This window comes from Urocampus carinirostris, chromosome 18, assembly GCF_059441175.1.
Source record: "Urocampus carinirostris isolate Australia breed hairy pipefish chromosome 18, RoL_Ucar_1.0, whole genome shotgun sequence".
NCBI lineage: Eukaryota > Metazoa > Chordata > Actinopteri > Syngnathiformes > Syngnathidae > Urocampus > Urocampus carinirostris.
Window position 1 is genome coordinate 27,071,728 of NC_142366.1, and position 19,298 is coordinate 27,091,025.

The following is a 19,298-nucleotide window of genomic DNA, read 5'->3' on the forward strand; positions in this document are numbered from 1 at the left end:
CGTAATTCTGACTGCTGTGGACCATTGGGATATCGAAGCATAGACTAAGGTTTTTTATTGCTTTTACAAAATCATGAACATCTTTGCGGTACATAGCTAAGTTTAAAAAAAATAGCAGCTTACTGTTATTGGCAAAACTGCTCCCGTGACATTAATTGCGCAGCTTCCAGTAGATGATCTCTCTGTCCTCACCACCCGTGATCACCGTGGCGCTCACTTCATTCATCCATATGGCCGTGACTGCGCCTGAATGCGCCGGGATCCTCGAGGTGACCGCGTTGCTCATCAGGTCCCACAGCAGGAGATGACCCGACCGAGCCCCGCCGAGCACAGAGTTTCCGTCCCAGCAGAAACATCTAAAGTGGAGGATTTTCTTGAGAGTCCGTTTTACTCAAAAGAGGGAGAAGAGGGTACCTGAGCTCCTCCTCCGATCGAACCGACGAGGTCACCATTCCTGTCTGGACGTCGGTCACCTTCATGAAGGAGTCGGCGCCGACGCTGAGGACGTGTCGACAGTCTGGATGAAGGAAAGTGCTTTCATTGAATATTGAACCCACTGCTATGTTATAATTGGATATAAGGTGATTTCATAATGAAGGATTTTATACGATTAAATACAAGCTACATTTATCGAGTGCAATGAAGATTTTCACTGAGTGGGCTACAGGTCACGCTGTTCCAAATGCGGAATGTTTTGGCTGGGGAATTTTGATAACAGGAGTCTGACGAAGGACATCAGGCATTGTTTTGATAAACGCTCTGCTGTTTTGAGTTTCTCCAGACATCGAGGCGAGGGGGTGGACCCCATGGGAAGAGCCAGCACACCAGCTTGCGAAAAAAAACGTGGGTCGAGGAGAGACAGAGACTCGAGCGACACTAATTCAGCCATATTGGATGGAGTTCACTTAGTTTAATTGTTTAAGAAATTAAATCTGCCCCCGTCTGGAAATGCCGGTCTCTTGTTCATTTTTCCATCAGGAAACGAGCGTGCAGTGTTTGGTTAATGGAGTCAGGTAACCAATTCGAACGATTTGGTAAATGGTACATTTTAATATATATTTCCTAACAATAATTATATTTCTATATAGAGAGAGTAGAGCAAGGCTAAGAAACTTTCACTCGAAATGTATCCATTTTCCCTTGGTTGAAGACTGCTGAAGCGAAGCAGCAAGATCTGTAGAAAGAATGGAATTTCTTCATCTAGTCAGCTGTGGGAGGGAAGAAAACATGGTTGACTCCTCAAACACAGCTGATCCAAATCATTGGTGTTTGATGAGAATGGTGAAGAATCTGATGGGCTAAAGGAGAGAACCTCAAAAACTTGCAAGATTGCAGCTCTTCACAGACTAGGTTTGACACCGGGGACAAGAAACTGGTCTTTGAGAGCCAGAGGGCATGTTTTCAATGTTCCCCTCTTTCAACACCACTGCTGCTCTTTAGTAAGCTTCGTAGAACTCTGATAAAGATCTCAAGGATTAGGTGTTCTTCCTCAAACACAGCTGACTGATGTATTGTAAATTGTCATAAGGTCTATTTGAGGAGGGAAACTTCAATAGCATGTAGGATTCTAGCTTTTTAAAAACTGGGCTTTGATGCACAGTATGAAACAGTAACTCTCATAAGTCATAGTCCTTGCTGTCCCCTTTTCTGACACTGCTGCAGCTCTGAGAAAGATCATGTTCATTCAATGAGAGAAAGCGGTGAAAAATCAGGCAAAGCAGTAGATTTCAAGAATTAGCAGTGTTTGAGGGGGGATCCTCAAAAATTTCAGCCTTTTAGGACTTGGCTTAGACACAAGAAGATACAATGGTCACGCCAATTTTCCATTGGCCCCTCTTATAACACTTCCGCAGCTCATCAACAAGCTGTGTGAACAGCTAACAATGATTCTTACAATCAAATGAAACGTCTTAACAGATGGAGATGTGGGAAAAAAAGCAAGACAAGAGCTTTCAATGATTGTTTTCCTCATTTAACACAGCTTTACAAATTGTGATTTATTTTGCAGCGCTCGATAAAGAATCAGGTGTGTTTGAGGAAAGATTCTCAAAAGCATGCTGGATTTTATCCCTTGAGGTCTGGCTCAGACACACAAAATAAACAGTATTTTTAGAGCCATAGTCATGCCTGTTCTCCATGGTCCCCTCTCACAACACTGCTGCAGGTCATCAGCAAGCTCTCTGCAATTTTGACAATAATCTTGTTCATCAAATGTGATGTGTTACCAGAAGGACCCATGGGAAATGGGCATGACTATAAATTAGCTATAAAGTTTTTATTGACCACTCTTACCACTGCAGCTCATCAGAACGCTTTATGAAACACTAATATGTATTCGGTTGATTGTATAAGATATGTTAGGGAAGGAGACATGGAAAACAAGCAGTTATTCACCTAAAACACAGCTGAGTCAAATGATAAGACAATTTCTGAGGTACTTGTAGTGGTGGCTGATAAAATGGGGGTTTTTTGACTTAGGGAAACCTTTAAAAATCTTGATATTCAGGTCCATTTGGAATCAGACTGTGGGATTCTGGTTTGATTTGTTGATACTTATTAAAATATGTGAATGTATTTTTCTGAAAAATGTATGCATATAACCCTAACTCTACTGCCATCTAGTGGCCGTGTTTCTTCTATGACTCACATGTCTTAAGTAACTCACTTTGTAAGATTTTGAATGACCCGATTCGATGATATTAAAAGGACTTCAAACTCACCTGGACTAAAAGACACACAATGGACAGTGGCGGAGTGGCAGTCGACTCGCTGCAGTGTCTCGAAGGTCCCCGTGTCCCAGATGGTGACGGCCCCGTCTTTACATCCGGACACAAGCAAAGTCGCAGGCGCATTTAGTCCAATAGCATTCACCTAAATTTGGGACCCACAAAACACCCTCAGTAAAGGCAGGAATGCAAGTCTTTCTCTCCTCTTGATTTGAATGTACGCCGACTCACTCCGGAATCATGTTCCAACTCAGCCAACAGTTCAAATTGTGATCTCTTGTGACCGGACACAACTTCTGGTTCGCATTGCCACACCTGATGTGGGATCAAACAATTTTCACAAGTTAAAACTCTCTGAACAGCAAAGGTAGGCAAACTAAGCCCCTGACGCTATCAAATTGCTCTGGGTGCTTTATTGGGATTTTAGCGTTTTTACAGTTTGTTCTGTGGCTTTTCATCATAAGGCGGCACAACCTTGACTGTAAACTGTACTTTAAAATATGCCCCATTTAGAGCGGACAGTACCATTATCTATCCCAGGCTGAGCTCTCTCCTTGCCTTTTCCACCCTTGGTTGTTGTATACAGTCTAGTATGAATTAGATTTCTATACAACAGTCAGGCTTTACGTGTCGCCATCTGGTTAGTGCGGAGAATACTGCTATGGAAATTCTAACACAGTAAAACTACAGAAATAGTCTAAAACTAGACAATTCCCAAGGCAATTGTGAGTCGTGATGGAGCTGTAAGATGATACCGGTATATATAACCCCAATTGTTTGCATGTAACTGTTAGAATAAAGTTAACTCAGAGAGAATATTTAATATTTACTTGTTTCTGTGGGGGAACTCCGCAGATAATTTGTTAGCATGCAGCTATTTGCATTCAGCCGTTAGCATCATTTTTTACGCAAGTAGCCTTTGAACATTAGCATCACTTGTTAGCATCTAGCCGTTATAATAACGCATTAGCACGTAGACGCGAGCATAATTTGTATACATGTAGCCGTTAGCATTAACATTTTAGCATCACTTTTTAGCATGTATCCATTAGCATAACTCATTAGCATGTATCCGTTAGCATTATTTTTTATGCACATAGCCTTTAGCATTTGGACATTAGCATCACTTGTTAGCATCTAGCCTTAACTCATTAGTCCGTAGACGTTAGCATTATAAGCATGAAGCAGTTAGCATCACTTTTTAGCATGTACTCATTAGCATAACTCAATAGCATTTAGCCGTTAGCATAATTTTATACATGAAGTTGTTAACATGTAGCCATTGGCATATTTTTAGCATGAAGAAGTTAGCATTTAGCTGTTAGCATCGCTTTTTTGCATGTCCCCATTAGCATAACTTATTAGCATGTAACCGTTAGCATTTAGCCGTTAACATAATTTATAAACATGTTGTTAACATGTAATTGGTCTGCATTTATATAGCGTTTTACAATGTGCTTCACGCTTACCCATTCACTCACGCCATTAGCATAAATTTTTAGCATGTAGCCATTAGCATAACTTATTAGCATGTAACCCTTAGCATAATTTGTAAGCATGTTACCATTAGCATATATTTTTTTAGCATGAAGCAGTTAGCATGAACGAAAACGAGATAAATTGGGTAGGTCTCCAGGTCCAGACCCCTCGGCCAAATCTTTTAGCCCAACGTGGCCCCGCAACTCAATCTTCTCACCTTGACCGCACAATCCCAAGATGCAGTGTAGAGCTTGTTGTCGGCCCAAAGCACTTTACTGACGGCATCGTCGTGACCCATGAGCGTGTCCTGCCTCCTCCCGTACGTAACAGAGTAGAAATAACTAAAGCAGAGCAAAGAGCATGTGAGAAACCGACGAGAATGAAGAGGATTTTTCGTACTCTCCGCACATGTTATTATCCCAGGAGGAGCACGCCACAATTTGCCCGTCTGCCAGCAACTGGCACGACGACAAAGCCTGGAAAACAATAGAGGGCTTTACTTTGAAGGACCTCGTTTTAATTTGAAGGCGTTTTACAAACCCACCATATTGGAGAAAGACACGCTCCTCTGAAAGTCCTTCAATTCTTTGGAGAACATCTTAAGCGTGGAGTCTGAATCACAGTGGAGCAAAATTCAACATATTAAAAGGGACAATGTGTATTGTTTGACCACTAGGTGTCACTGCATGGGGTAATGCAGGGGTCGGGAAGCTTTTTGACCCAAAGAGCTTTCAAAACAAAATCTTTTTTTGAGATGGAAAGCAGCATCCAATAATTTTATGACAAAAATCAACAAAAAAATGTACTTTTACTTTGCTGTGTGACGTTAGATGGTTTAAAAAAATCCGAAATAAAAATTAAGTCCCATATCAATATAATTATACGACTTAAGTAACCTCGGGAGGAGACCAATTTTAAGAGTGTTAACCTGACATGCATGTTTTTGGAATGTGGGGGGGAGAACATGCAAACTCCGCACAGGAAGGCCGGTAGCTGGATTTGAACCCTGGACCTCAGAACTGTGCAAACCACTGATCCGCCATTATTATTTGTTCTAGTTCATTTTTACAAGCCACTGGTACTCACTAAAAGAGCCATAGGTTCCCGACCCCTGTTATAGTGCAACAGAAAACGAAAGCTAAAAAGCACAGGGAATAATAGAAACCACAGTTTATTATTTGTAACAATTGATAGATTTTTCGATTAAAATGTAATGTAGTGATGGACAACTGATTTCATACAGGAGTAATTGATTTTTTTTTCTACTTGTCACTCTTTGTCCAAAGATGGAGTAGAAGTGTATTGAACTAGCCTTTGTATTTAAACCAAGAGCACCATCTAGAGGAGGCGTGTCAAACTCATTTTGGCTCGGGGCCCGGATGGAAAAAAATATCAATGGCAAATATTGAGCTTCAGTTTTCAGTCGAATGTTTATTCATTCTGTGTACATTTGAAGCCAACACTCAAAATTATATTTACCAATGACAAGGGATATTATTATTTATTCACAAACAATGAAAAAACATTTTCATGTTTGAATTTGAATGTGCTAACAATTTGTTCGAGTGAATGCAGCTTTACATCCGAACCAACTCACCACAAACAAACAAACTCAAGTGGGACGTACGATTAAAAACATGCTTGCCTCAATCGTCATACTACTTTAGTAGTAAAGTTTTTTTTTAAAAAGTTTCAGCAGTGGGAAATAACATCAAAGTACTTGTCTGGGCCTACTGAAGCTGAGAAAATACTGCACAGTATTGTCTTTATATAAAACTAGAGTCAGCTCTCTTACACTTCACTGCCGTTTGGGGGCGAAAAGGAGCATTTGGTTTGTATTTATTTAAAAATCCTAACTTTTAATAGAAATGAGAGAAATTTACAGCAGGCTGGATTAAATCATCCAATGTGAGGGATCTGTCCCGCAGCCCGTATGTTGACATGTCTGATCTAGAGGATAAAAATGAACATTGCTAGACTATTTTTCAATTACGAGGTCTTCATAGAAAATACCTATTTGGTCATTTGCAATATACTGCCGAACTATTTAAGATTTATAGAATTTGGTAGCAAAGTAGTACCAAAAGATATTTATATCGTCATGTGAAACAGACTGCTCTAAAATTCATTTTTGTACAAAAAGAAGAAAATACACAATTATTCCCCCCAAAATTATTTTTGGAAATATTTTTTATATAAATTTAATGACAGATTTAGAAACATTTTTTTAATTAATCTCATCAATTTACAGACGATTTATATTATAAACAGACAAAAAAAATATCTAAGTGAAGTGATAATAATAATGTAAAAGCATCCTAGCAACCACCATCCTACTTCTCATTTTTGCCCAGCCTTTTTGAGTACCCGTAGCAGCAAAATGGCATACAATTATGTCAGCTCATAAATGTGAGGCTCATTTATTTCGTATTTTGAAAACCCATGTTTATAAAATAGCTCAGGGGTGTCAAACTCATTTGAACTCGGGGGCCACACGATAGAACAAACATTCTGTTGAGGGCCTGACTAGCAGATTAAAGAAAAAGGGATGAAGAAATAAGAGAAAGAGGGAGGGAAAAGGAGAGAGGGTGGGACAAAGAAAGAAAAAGAGGGAGAGAGTGTGGGAAAAGAAAAGGGATAGGAAGAAAGAAATCCAAAGAGAAATAGAAAGACAGAAGGAGAGAAAAGAAAGTGCAAAGGGTAGGAAGAGAGAAAGAGAAAAGGAAGTTAGAGCAAAAGAGGTTAAAAGACAGAGAAAGAGCAACAAAGGAAGAGAAAAAGACACAGAGAGTGAAAGAGACAGAGAGAGTGGGAGAAAAAGGGTGGAAAAGAAAAAATAAGAGAGAGAGAAAGAAATACAAGTACAGTGTCTTTGTTCGAGGCACCTGGCTTTGGCAACATCAAGTTGAAATATTTCAACCTGCAACTTGTTTTTCTCTGAGTGTTGTCTCGCGGGCCGGATTCAATCGCTTAGCGGGCCTGATCTGGCCCACGGGCCGACTGTTTGACGCCTGTGAGATAGCTCATGTATTTTTTAAATCAATTTTGTTTTGTATTATGATTGTTTACCACTATGTGGTGCTAAATAACCCCCCGTCCCTTAAATAATTTGTAATCGTTACCTTGAGACGTGCTGAAAACAGAAGCGCCATCTGAGGTCACGGCGATGCCCGTCACTGCCCTGGTGAGGAAGTCAACAAGGTATATATAAAATGGCTGAATGGATGTTGATGAAATTCTTGGACCGGCGTACTCTTTGTGGATCTTGTGCCGAGAGGTCGGCGTCAGACGGCTCATATTGGACCACGCCAGCTTCCGACTTTCCTCGGTCAAGTCTTCGAAGGAGGAGTCTTCTTGCAGGGATCCTAGGAAAGCACGTATATTTACGGGATTCTATAAGGACTGTGGACCCTTTACATACTAGCTACTCCAGTTACGAAAAAATTTGAGATACGAGATGCCTCTCGAGCAAATATCGGTACGAGAGATAGTCGAAGTTCCAAGACTTTCCAGACATTACCAGTCGAGTGCTGAAAATCGCTCACCGCCAGCTAAAACTTGCAATTTTCTACATAATTAAGGATCACATTGATGAATTCAGGAGGCAGAGAACGGATTAATTGGTTTTCTATTATGTCTTATGGGGAAAAAATTTTCGAGCAGAGAAATTCTAGATCAGCGGTCTAAAACCGCCTGTTGGCCATTTTCGGACCGTATAACAATCGTTTACGACTCCCGCCTGCGTGAGTTTGCTATGGGTTCTACCTCCATGCTGTCAAGGCTCCAAATTGGGAACAATTCACTTGCAAATGCTGTAAAAAATGATGGTACATTCGGGGTCTTTTTTTAAAAAAAAAGCTTTCATGACGAAACGTCTGTCTGCGGAGTGCTTTAAATGTCGTATCTGAAAGTCAGTGCACTTGGTTGAGATGGAGCAAAATAGATGGGGAGAGAGCGTGCGCACACACTTTTTACATATTCGTTTATTTTCTTTCAGATTATAGATATATATATATATATATATATATATATATATACAGTGGAACCTCAGTTTTTGAACGACTCAGTTCGAACAAAAATTTCGAGAAATCCTTGCTTCGTTGTTCGAACGCCGGGCTGGATGTTTCACATCACTTTTTTTTTTACTCCTTTTAATTTTCTCAGGTGCAATTGCACCTCCAATACACTAGGGGACGTCCGAGATGAAACAAATGTGTAGCAAATGGGCCGAGTTACAGAATTTCACCACACCGATGAAGCTGCAGCCACCAGAATCATCACGACTTTAATGACACTGTCATGAACCACTTCCGAAAAGTGCTAAAAAGGCAGAAGCGAGTTTTGTTGGATAGATATTTTAAGAGCAAAGAACATCCTGTAGCAAAGAGATTTGAACGTGTGAGCACCCCTCAGACAGAAGAGCTCCCCGAAGTTTTCAATGGAAGGGGACTCTCCTTCCAAACAATCATTTTCCTTCCTCCTCCATCCCTCTCTCCACAGTCCACCTGCGCCTTCTGCTGACCACCACAAAGGTATAAAATCCTATTCATAATTATTTTCTTTATCCTTTTTTTTTTTTAAAACGTTCATGTTACGGAAGATTACGCTAACGCGAACGTACGATTAGCCTGGGTTACATTTATGTTATTTGTGTCTTTAAGGTAAACAAAGGTAAACATTCAGGGGGTTGGAACGGATTAAAACGATTTACATTAATTGTAATGGGAAAAATGATATCTGTGTTCGAACAAATCGCTTTTCGAACAGGGTTCTGGAACGGATTATGGTCGAGAACCGAGGTTCCACTGTATAGAGATACTTTATTCATCCCCGTAGGAAAATTCACACTTCCAGCAGTATCCTTGTGTTGAAAAATAAAATAATAAAATAAAGATATAGAATACAAAAATACCCAATATAACGTTTTGCTATAGAGGATTTAAATAGTGCTACGGAAAATACACACTGTAATAAAAATAGGGTAATATGCAAATGTGGGAGTGGGGTTTAATGTGGGCTTTTACTCCCCCGGGTGGAGTTAAAGCACCTCGTGGCATGAGGCAGAAATGATCTCCTTAAGATCTTATCTAATTGTAGAAAAAAAAAACGTTATTAGAGAATAGTTACGCTTTTATCTATAGGATGACCTGATGCAGCCCCCACTCTACATGGACCCTAACTCCAGCGCCCCCCAAGTAAATTGAGTTCATCTCGTATGTAGATTGGCAACAATTCAATACAAGAAAAAAACATAATAACACCAAGCAAAATAAACAAAAATAAATCCACCAACCTGGGGTGTGTTCACCGATAGGCGAGGTGAGGCTGGGGCGCTTGGAGATGTTCCGGGCCCGGGTCGTGATCCGCTGAGGATGAGGAGTGGTGAAGAGTTGCTTGGGAGTCTGACCGAACTCCAGGATTTGAGTCAGCATCGCCACCCTCTGGTCGGGGTCTTCAATACTTATGCAGACGTGCAAGCACAAGTTGAGTTTACTTTCATGCACGGGGCCTTAATTTTTCCACATTTGGTTCATAAAGCGAAATCCCAAAGAAGCACAACACAACAAATATTCCGTAACTGCATACTGTACATGATAATCTGTTTTACATATAGAGACAAACCATTTGTAAGGTACTATACTAAGTGTAAACAAGATACACTTTCTTATGAGAACTGCCATTCAAAGTACCGGACTAAAAGGGACACTTTAAAAAACAAAACATTTGCAAGAAAACTGAAAAAGCGCCTTATAGGCTGTAAAAATTGGAAATGCATAGTTACAATGAGAAGCTACTTCATACTTTTGGAGAGGACGTCGTTAGGTGTCACCCCAAAATATACGCAGAGAGGGGATATGGCGAAGAGGGAATGCTCTTTATTGCATTCGGGCAAGCCACATTCATTCAATGTTCGAGCAATCTTCATTGTTTCTCTTTTCATGTCGGCATTCATAGTGTGTTCAAAACAAAATGTGTTTTTTCCGGCGCGGATCGCTCAGCACAACAGCCCGTGACTTCTGCCAGTTGTCTACACACAATAGGCTATTATCAACTCCAAGGCTGCTGACTTGCAGTTAATCCACAACAATACATTGATGATTCTCTTTTTATTATTCTCTTTTTTAATTTTAGTCAAACAAGATTTCATAATTTAGGTTAATGTCCTATGAAATGAGATATTTTCTGATATTGATTTTTTTTTTTTCATGAACCATGACGGTCATTGTAATTACATGCGCCTCAGCTATTACATGAACAAATATTTTGGTATGAATATATTTTGAGGTGTGCCTTATAAAATTCCTTTACATTGCTGCTAGGTCGTTTTTAAATAGCTTACCTGTCACAGTCAATGCCACCTTCATATGTCAACGGGTGAAATACTGAAAAAAATAATAACAAAATAAATCACTTAAATCCGATTTTCTATCCCTCTTTAGATTTGATTCAGACTACCCTTACCGTTATGAGCCTGGACGGCTTCACTTCCTCTCTGCTTGTAACCAAATACCAAGTCGATCCACTCGTGCAGATGCTCCGACACGTATTCGCTCTCCAGTGCCGTTTTGTGCTTCTGCAGGAAATCCTGACCATCTGGGGTACACGAAACAGAGAGAGGGTCTTAAGCTTTCACAGACATCTATTAATGAGCTTCTTGGTTGAATGAATCTAGTGTTTCTTAACCTCCTGTGTGCTAAAATAGAATCAAAGGTGGGGTGAACCGTTTGAAGTGTCCTTAAAAGAGTTAGTTAATAGAGAAAAATGGAACCTATGTCTTATACTCTGCGTATGACAGAGTTGATAGAGAAGTGTTGTGGCAAGTGATGGTAATGTATGGGTGGAAAGTTGTTGGAAACATTGAAGAGTTTTTATGTTAACAGCAGAGGACGTGTAAAGAGTAGGGAATGAGACAAGTGAGTGGTTCCCTGTGTTGACTGGTGTGAGACAGGGGTGTGTGATGTCACTATGGCGGTTTACTGTGTACATGGATGGCGTGGTGAGAGGTGACTGCAAGAGTATTTGGCAGAGGTGTAGAGATGATCGATAACAGTGGAACGGTGTGGCAGTTAAGTCAGTTGTTGTTCGCAGATGACACGGCGCTTGTGGGTGATTCGGAGGAAACATTGAGAAGGTAGGTAATGGAGTTTGGAAGAGTGTGTGATAAGCATAAGTTATGAGTGAATGTTGGGAAGAGTAAGGTGATGAAGTGTTCACGTGATGGAGTGGGCATGGCGTTAGAAATAAGGTTGCACGGACAGGTGCTGGATAGAAGTTGAAAGCTTTAGGTACGTGGGTTGTGATGTGGCTGCAGTTGGTGGAATGGAGTGCGAGGTATGCACAGAGTGAATCAAGGAAGCAAGGTTTTGGGTGCTCTGAGGAGAGTGATCAACAAGAGTATGATTATGGATGTTAAAAGGGGACTGTATGAGAGTGTGATTGTGTCGTCTGTCGTATGGTGCAGAGACTTGAACACAGATTTAAGAAGGAAATTAAATATTTTTTAGATGAAGTGTTTGAGGACTATGTTAGGAGTGACAAGATTGGATAGATTGAGAAATGAAATTGTGAGAGACAGAACTGGAGTAGTAGTGGAACTGAGCAAGCGTGTGGATAAGAGAGTACTCGGTTTGGACACCTGGAGAGGATGGATGAGGAGCGAATGTTGAAGAGGATCTACGGAGCAGAACTCAATGGAAGGAGACCAAGAGGAAGGCCGCGATAGACGTGGGGATGGTGTTAGGAGAGCGCTGGAGGAAAGAGGTTTAAATCTAGTGGAAGCTAGAACTCTTGTTGGTGATAGGAATGGGTGGACAGGTGTAAAAGGATAGTGGGATGTTTAGACGTGTTCTAAGAGATGAGCAGGTAACCTGTATGATGCGGAAGGGGTAAACCAGTGAAAGTTGTCTGGCCCTGCTGTTAAACAGAAGAGTGTGTTGTGTCACCCTGACCCGAGTGACATAGCAGTTTTTTGCGTCCTGTTTCATCTGGAGGGACGAAAGCATGACCAACTTAGGTGCCTAACTGGTTTGGGTGTTTGGGCATTGGGGTTGGGATATGACCAAGGTACATAGATAGAAGTATGTTTGCAATGTCCAACTAAGCACAAAGAGCCTGTGGCAATACTTTCACAAGGCACTCTATTTCCTGTAACACAGCAGACCAGACTAGTGGAGGATCACAGTCTTAATCAACTGCAAGTGACCTGAAGCCCAAGGCGGGAGTTGGACATCGCCGACGAAACTCCCATTCTGTCGCCGTCCGAGATCGAGACGGAGGTGATTTTCCAAGAAACCGGCGTCGTTCCCGTAAAACTCTGGAATTAACTAAAGGAATACAAAGCAAAAATATAACCTCCATCAATTCGAGTCAGAATTGCGTTCGATAAAACTACGCTTGACAAATTAGCCCCGTCGGTTTTATACGCTGAAGCGGTCTGTCCTTGAGACAATAACTTTCAGGAGAATCATATCTGTGATATTGCAGCTTGAGCAGAGGAGAAATAGTGTACCTCTTTAAAGTCTGTCGCTCCTTCTAAGCAGTTTTTCCACGTTTCACCTATGCTGTAAAAAGCATGCATACAAGATAAATAACAATTACCACCGTCTTAAATTAAATTACTGTATTTTCCGGACTATTGGGTGCCCCTAAACACCCCAATTTGAAAGCTTGGCCTATAACCCAGTGCGCCTTATATACTGCAGAATACTGTGAATAAGATTAGAAATGTATATAGTATTTATAGGTATCCATTACCAACGTTTTTACGGTGTTTGAGCAAATCCCAAGTCAAAAAACAATGCATGCAACAGGAATTGTATCCGAGTAGTGGTGGTGAGAGGATGTGATACAGATGACATTAAAAAAGGCAGCGCTTTTCTCATGATCACACGATTTTTTACTCAGTGTGACACTGATTTGCATAGTGTATTCTAAACCGTTTCTCCACATATTTACCGACAAATATTGGAGAATGGAGGAAGCAGAAAGTATTTCAACAAAATACAACCTCTTTTAGGTACGTATACATATTAAACCGCAACTTTATTAAAAAAGCCAGAACGGACCAAAGGAAACAAAAGCATAAATATGTTTAGTGCCACCAAAAGTGTAAAACATTGAACAAACCTTGTTTTTTTTTAATTCCTAATTAGAAGTTATTTAATATTTATTCAAAATTTTAGCTTTCGAAAATTGTTAGAGCCCCAGGGAGTAAAATTTGTCTGGTACAGGCGAGGGCCAGTGACACACCGCAGAGCGCGGCAGCAGGATGCCGGACAAACATGGCGCCGACTTAGGTGGGCATTCCACGGTGTAAAAGAAATAGATTTCTCTTTTATAAAAATTAACATTGGTATGATAGTTGAAGTATGTTTGACTAAAATTTCAATCAATGTATTTGTTTTGCTGGATGAAAGTTTTTTTTGTACCACTAGGAGGCACGTAATATTACACACTGTTCCTTAAGTTTTTGTTGCAATTGTTGTATTACAAAAAAAAAAAATCAAAAAAATGACAAAAAATATTCATATAATCCCTTCAACTTTTTATATTTTCAACATTCCTGAAAAAACTCCAAGGAGCCGCTAGAGCGGCGCTAAAAAGCCTCAGAGCTACAGGTTGCTGGCTCCCGACCGATCAGAATGCACTATGCAAATCAGTGTTACTGACGCAGAGTAAAAATGTTGCGATAATGAGAAACTCGAATGCCTTTTCTTATGTCATCTGTACCGAAGGTGGTTTAGTGTCGGTGGTATCAAGTTCGTTTCTAGTTGCATACAAGGTTTTGCAATTTTGACCTCCAACATTTATCATCTGATTAATCATTGCATTACTATATAACCGGTGTACAAAGAGCCCATTGGCTATACAGACGCTGCCCTACTTACGAACAAGATAGATTCAGATGATCGTTCGTAAGTTCAATTTGTTCATAAGTTGCTTCAGTGCTATATTTTGTATGTTTAAGGCTTGTATAAGTAACCTGGATTGTTTTGTACTATAAAATAAACATGTCATAAAATAATATGCTCTGTAAAGATAAATAAAGTTGAGTTTTACTTCTGGAAGATGAGCTTCAAAAGTTAGGCGACTACCTCCTCTGTGGGAGAAAGTGGGCGAAAAAAATCTATCCGACAATATTCTCAACCGCATCAAGCTTTCTTATTCCATTTTCAATTCAAAAGAAACGGCTTGCCTGTACTTTACACCAACCACATTGAACGGATGCATGAGATATTAAACAATAAAAATGTCAAAGTTCTTAGCGTGCTAGAGATACAGCGCAGTGTGTATACACACAAACTAGGAAGTAGAAGCCGGATTTTGTGTTCGGGGTGGATGCTGGAGACATTATAGACATAGTGTAGACAGTATAGAATGTTTACACACAAACTAGGAGGAGGAAGTGGATTTTTTTTTTTTACTTCCGGGTCAATGCTGGGTGAGCTCTCACAGCGCCACACGCCGGTAGAGGCGAAAAGAAGCACTACAGTAATGTCCTGTACTCGGAAAAAGGTGCACACAATACAAAAACTAACTTACAGCAATGCACAAGTATTTTTCGACATCCTGAACAAAATGTTCGTAAGTAGGGGAGCGTCTGTACACTCATTCACAGGGCCTTATTATCCGGTGCGCCTTATATATGAGAAATAAATATAAAGGGGTGAGCCTTATCATGCAGAAAATACAGTAAAAAAGGAAACATTTGCAATTTACCTATTAAACATGCGATCTGGATGGTCAAATCGACCATTTTGCAGGCACAGCATGTGTTCAGGAGCTGTGTGGAGGGAATCATACCAGAATAAAACAGTTTCCTGAGATCGGTTAAAACATGATGATGAGCAGCTTACCCACTCTGACCAGGTAGAACAGTACATATCCGGGCGACGAGTAGTGGCTTCCGTACAAGAAGCGAGGCTCGGGCATGCCGCCGTAGCGCCCCTGAGAAGTGGAAAGCGGATGGAAGCGTACTTTAGGTCGCAAAATAGCAAAACCTCTTGGAACAGGAGTGCAGGGGAATCGGAGCTCACCAAGAGTCGGTCCAGGCGTTCTTTGTTTAAGGCGCCTATAGGTTTGCTGAGGTCCCTGAACGAGGCGGCTGTCGTCAGATCTGAAAGCCATCCAGTCGGGTATCAATTCTGGACTAACTGTGTCCAAATGCATTCACCTAACGTTTTTCATAATGGTAACACCGTTTTGTAACCAATGTTCCCACTAATTTTCCGCGGGTCTGAGCGTTCACACAAAGTCGGTGAGCAACGCTTGAAACAACAGTGAGCCACCATAATCCCAAGTGTGGCAAGATAATTAATTATCAATCATGTCCAAAACTTGACATCACGTTACATTTTGCCGAGTTTCCGGCAATGCAAAATTATTTTTCTCTTTTGAATGAATTGACTCATGTACTATCGCAAAGGTTGTACGGCCGACAAACGTCGTTTGTTTTTACAATCCTTTCACAAGATATCCATTTCTTTTTATTTCCTGATATATTTTGTCGCAAAACATTAACATTTTTGGGGGCTTATTGAGTCGGTTGTAAGATACGGAACTGTACTTAATCACATTTTTCAGTGGAAGTGCAATGTTGGCAACAGGATTCACTTGATATCATTGGAAATTATTTGAATGCAACACAAACTTTTTCTTCTTTTTTCCGTGTTTTTATTTCTACTTTTTTTTTTAAATTCCTTTAAAAAAAATCTCATTGTGTTTATTTTTTCCGAGGTGTTACTTTTTTCTTCTCTATTTACTTTTTTCCTACATTTCTTTTTCTTTTTTTCTGGCTTTTTTCTAAATTTTTCCTTCTTTTTTTCTCTTCCTTTTGTTTCTTTTTTTCTCAGCTTTTCACTACTTTTTCATGTTGGTATTTTTTTCTTAATTTGTTCTATTCCCCCTTCCTTTAAGTCAATGTGTGCATAATTTTACTTCATATTTGGTCATATTGGGATTAAAGAAGCAAAAACAACCCGAAGAGCCGTTTAGGACCCGAAAGAGCCAGTTCCTTTTTAGTGAGCCGAGCCGAAGAAGCCGGTTCTCGACATACTCTACTAACTTTACTCAACTTCGTTCGACTTCAAAATACCGCATTTAGGACACAACGTCAGGGTAACCCGTGTATTTTTACCTTCATGCACTGTAACTTTGACCTAAGTCGCTTCTTAAGTAATTCTGCGCCCTCATTTTTGTGCGCTGGCTAGATTTTCTTGTGCGCCGAGAATGTGCGAGCAGTGCGCAATTGCGCACGCGTGCAGCTTAGAGGGAACACTAACTATTGTTTATGGATTTTTAAATGTATTAAGCAGTGTCTGAAACTCATGACAAAAGGTTACCGATCACCAAGGCAAACACCTCTGAAAAGTTGCCTGCCCCATTTTTCACAATTTGAAACACAATAAGACGACTCATCGCAAAAAAAAACATTATTGCGAAGTATTAAGGATTGATCATCAGAATATATAACAGAACAACACTTTAAAATTAAGTTTATTATAAACCTACTTATAAAATTCATTGCATGTATATGACATAGCTGTTTTCCATCTGCCATCAGTACGTACTCATCTTCATTCATGCAATGTTTGCGTTGCGTCGTCTGCTGCAAGCCACGTGAAATCCTCTTTCCACGATGCTTTTAATGTACGTTTACGTTTTGTAGCGTCATAAATGTTATTAGCTTCTTTTGAATATTTCTTATGGGGCTGAGGTTTAGGCTCGATTCCTAACCACTTCTTGTGTTCTGTGTGTATCTACTTTGGGAAATGATATGCAAATGCACGACCTTATAACGCTCTGTAAAGTCCGGAAGAACGGATTTATTTGATGCAGGCTTCTGATTGGCTGCAGAGTATGCAAATTGCCAAACGAACCGAAATTCCCAAATTGAACTAAGATTTCGAAATCGGAATAAAGCAAACGTTTGATTTGGGGAAAAAAAAAATAATAATAATAATCTTAAAGTTGTCAGCCACTCGGGCGGAGATATTTTATAAGTTGTTCGCCCGATGTAAAAGATACACGCCCCGTTATTTCAGACACTGAAATTAAGGACCACACGTCAGTCCATTTTTTTTAAATTTAGTACAGGTATACTGTATATCTAAATTGAGTGTGTTTCAATTTTAGGCGCTCAAATCGTATAACGCATTATTTAGAACTTAGATATGGTGGCAATAACAAATTATGAATGTATAATGTTAGCTGCCCATCTCTACCTTGCTTTAAGATACAGGTGTCAAACAGGCGGCCCCGCGGGCCAGATCAGGCCCGCTAATGGATTGAATCCGGCCTGCGAGACAACACTCAGAGAAGCGCAAGAGAAAAACAAGCTGCAGGTTGATGTTGCCAAAGCCAGGTGCCTCTCTCAAAGACGCTGTACTTGTATTCATTTCTCTCTCTCTGTCCCACACCTTTTCTCCCACTCTCTGTCCCTTTCACTCTGTCTCTTTTTCTCTTCCTTTGTTGCTCTTTGTCTCCTTCTCTCTCTCTGTGTCTTTTTAACTTGCTCTAACTTCTTTTTCCTTTTCTCTCTTCTCTTTCTCTCTTCCTACCCTTTGCACTTTCTTTTCTCTTTTCACTCCTTGTCTTTCTATTTCCCTTTGAATTTATTTCTTCCTCCCCCCTTTCTTTCCCCCTCTCTCACGACTTCTCTTTTTATCCCTTTTGTTTCTCATGCTCTCTCCCTCTCTCTTTTTCTTTCTCTTTAATCTCCTAGTCCGGCCCCCGACAGAATGTTTGTTCTATGGTGTGGCCCCCCCGAGTTCAAATGAGTTTGACACCCCTGCTTTAAGAGATGGTTTGACGCTGTGATGGCGTTTTTCAGTCATGATTGTTTGATTGTTTTTTTAACAACATATAACAACATGAATAAGGTTTGTATCATGTTAACTATTGTTGAATTTTGTATTTTTTTTAGTGTCCTCTGAATAACCGAAGATTTTGGTTTGATATTCGTGTAACTCACCCAGTTGTTTACTGCTGTAATCAGCAATAATCCAAGGGAAGACTGGATACTGCGAGAGATCATTGCAGCTTCGGTCTGCAAGGTTGTTGAGGTGGAGGAGGTACTCGTAGTTACTTAAATGGCCACGCTGCCACTGCAGCATGTAACTTTCGGCCGTGTGCTCGGTCATGTGGTTCTCTAAATTAAAACAAAATAAAACAAACCCGTGATCGGGGGCAGCATTAGCTCAGTCTTGGGATCAAGAGAGCCCAGGTTCGATTCCCAGGTCCTACGTGTTATATGTCGAAGTGTCCTTGGGCAAGACACTGAATCCGTAAAGCCCTCTTGCATGGCTGCTATTGGTGTGTGAGTGTGTGTGTGAATGGGTAAGTGTGAAGCACATTGTAAAGCGCTTTGGGAGGTCTTCATTGACTTGAAAAGCGCTATAGAAATGCAGACCATTTTCCATTTGATCGTCGACTGTATTGATTTTGGTGTCGCATCAACTCACCCAGAAACGTGGCGATGAAGTAATACATTTCATCGCGGTCTTCCGTAGAGTAAAACTTGAGATAGATGTCGGAGCAGAAGTTGTTCTCGGAGCAGAACACTTCGAGGCCCTGAAAGAGGGAAAAGACGCGTTCTTTCTGAGTCTTATTTTGCATCGTAGAGAAGTGTTTTTTGAACTGTTTGCAAAGAGAAAATTGCCCAAATGTATCTCAGCTTACAATCACGCCATTGCTCATGCCATCTTTGCATTTTTCCAGTGATCAGTCGAGTAACTGTAACCTTCATCCATACCAGTAGGTGGAAGCAGATTACCTTTTTTATTTTTATATACAGGACTGTCTCGGAAAATTGGAATATTGTGATAAAGTTGTTTTTTTTCCTGTAAAACGCTGTAAGCCATAATAAGCTAAACTAAAGTAATAAAAGACTTGCCCTATTGCAATATTTCAGTCAGTTTGTAATGAGTCCAGAATGTTGTACATTCTGTTTTTTTAGTTGCATACCACAAAACAAAGGACTTTATCACAATATTTAATTTTCTAACAGTCCTCTACCATTGTCTGCTAAAAAAGCAGTACTGTACTAGGAAATATATTTAAAAGTATTTTATTTTGAAATCCCTGCAAAAATTA

At 40.2% G+C, this 19,298-nt stretch overlaps 1 protein-coding gene across 1 annotated transcript in view; it reads right to left on the reverse strand.

The window, feature by feature from the left end:
• Positions 1-30: 30 nt before the first annotated feature.
• nsmaf (neutral sphingomyelinase (N-SMase) activation associated factor) overlaps positions 31-19,298 on the reverse strand; it is a 29,510-nt gene continuing 10,242 nt past the window's right edge. The window contains exons 12-30 of the mRNA XM_088322693.1: positions 18,668-18,776; positions 18,178-18,354; positions 15,242-15,321; positions 15,062-15,152; positions 14,925-14,988; positions 12,715-12,766; positions 12,409-12,529; positions 10,668-10,799; positions 10,546-10,588; positions 9,499-9,665; positions 7,459-7,570; positions 7,328-7,386; positions 4,750-4,817; positions 4,614-4,681; positions 4,423-4,546; positions 2,958-3,041; positions 2,721-2,871; positions 415-517; positions 31-356 (exon numbers count right to left, since the gene is read on the reverse strand). Coding sequence (XP_088178819.1) covers positions 152-356; positions 415-517; positions 2,721-2,871; positions 2,958-3,041; positions 4,423-4,546; positions 4,614-4,681; positions 4,750-4,817; positions 7,328-7,386; positions 7,459-7,570; positions 9,499-9,665; positions 10,546-10,588; positions 10,668-10,799; positions 12,409-12,529; positions 12,715-12,766; positions 14,925-14,988; positions 15,062-15,152; positions 15,242-15,321; positions 18,178-18,354; positions 18,668-18,776 — 2,010 coding nt within the window. The 3' untranslated portion in view covers positions 31-151. The remainder of the gene's footprint in view (positions 357-414; positions 518-2,720; positions 2,872-2,957; positions 3,042-4,422; positions 4,547-4,613; positions 4,682-4,749; positions 4,818-7,327; positions 7,387-7,458; positions 7,571-9,498; positions 9,666-10,545; positions 10,589-10,667; positions 10,800-12,408; positions 12,530-12,714; positions 12,767-14,924; positions 14,989-15,061; positions 15,153-15,241; positions 15,322-18,177; positions 18,355-18,667; positions 18,777-19,298) is intronic.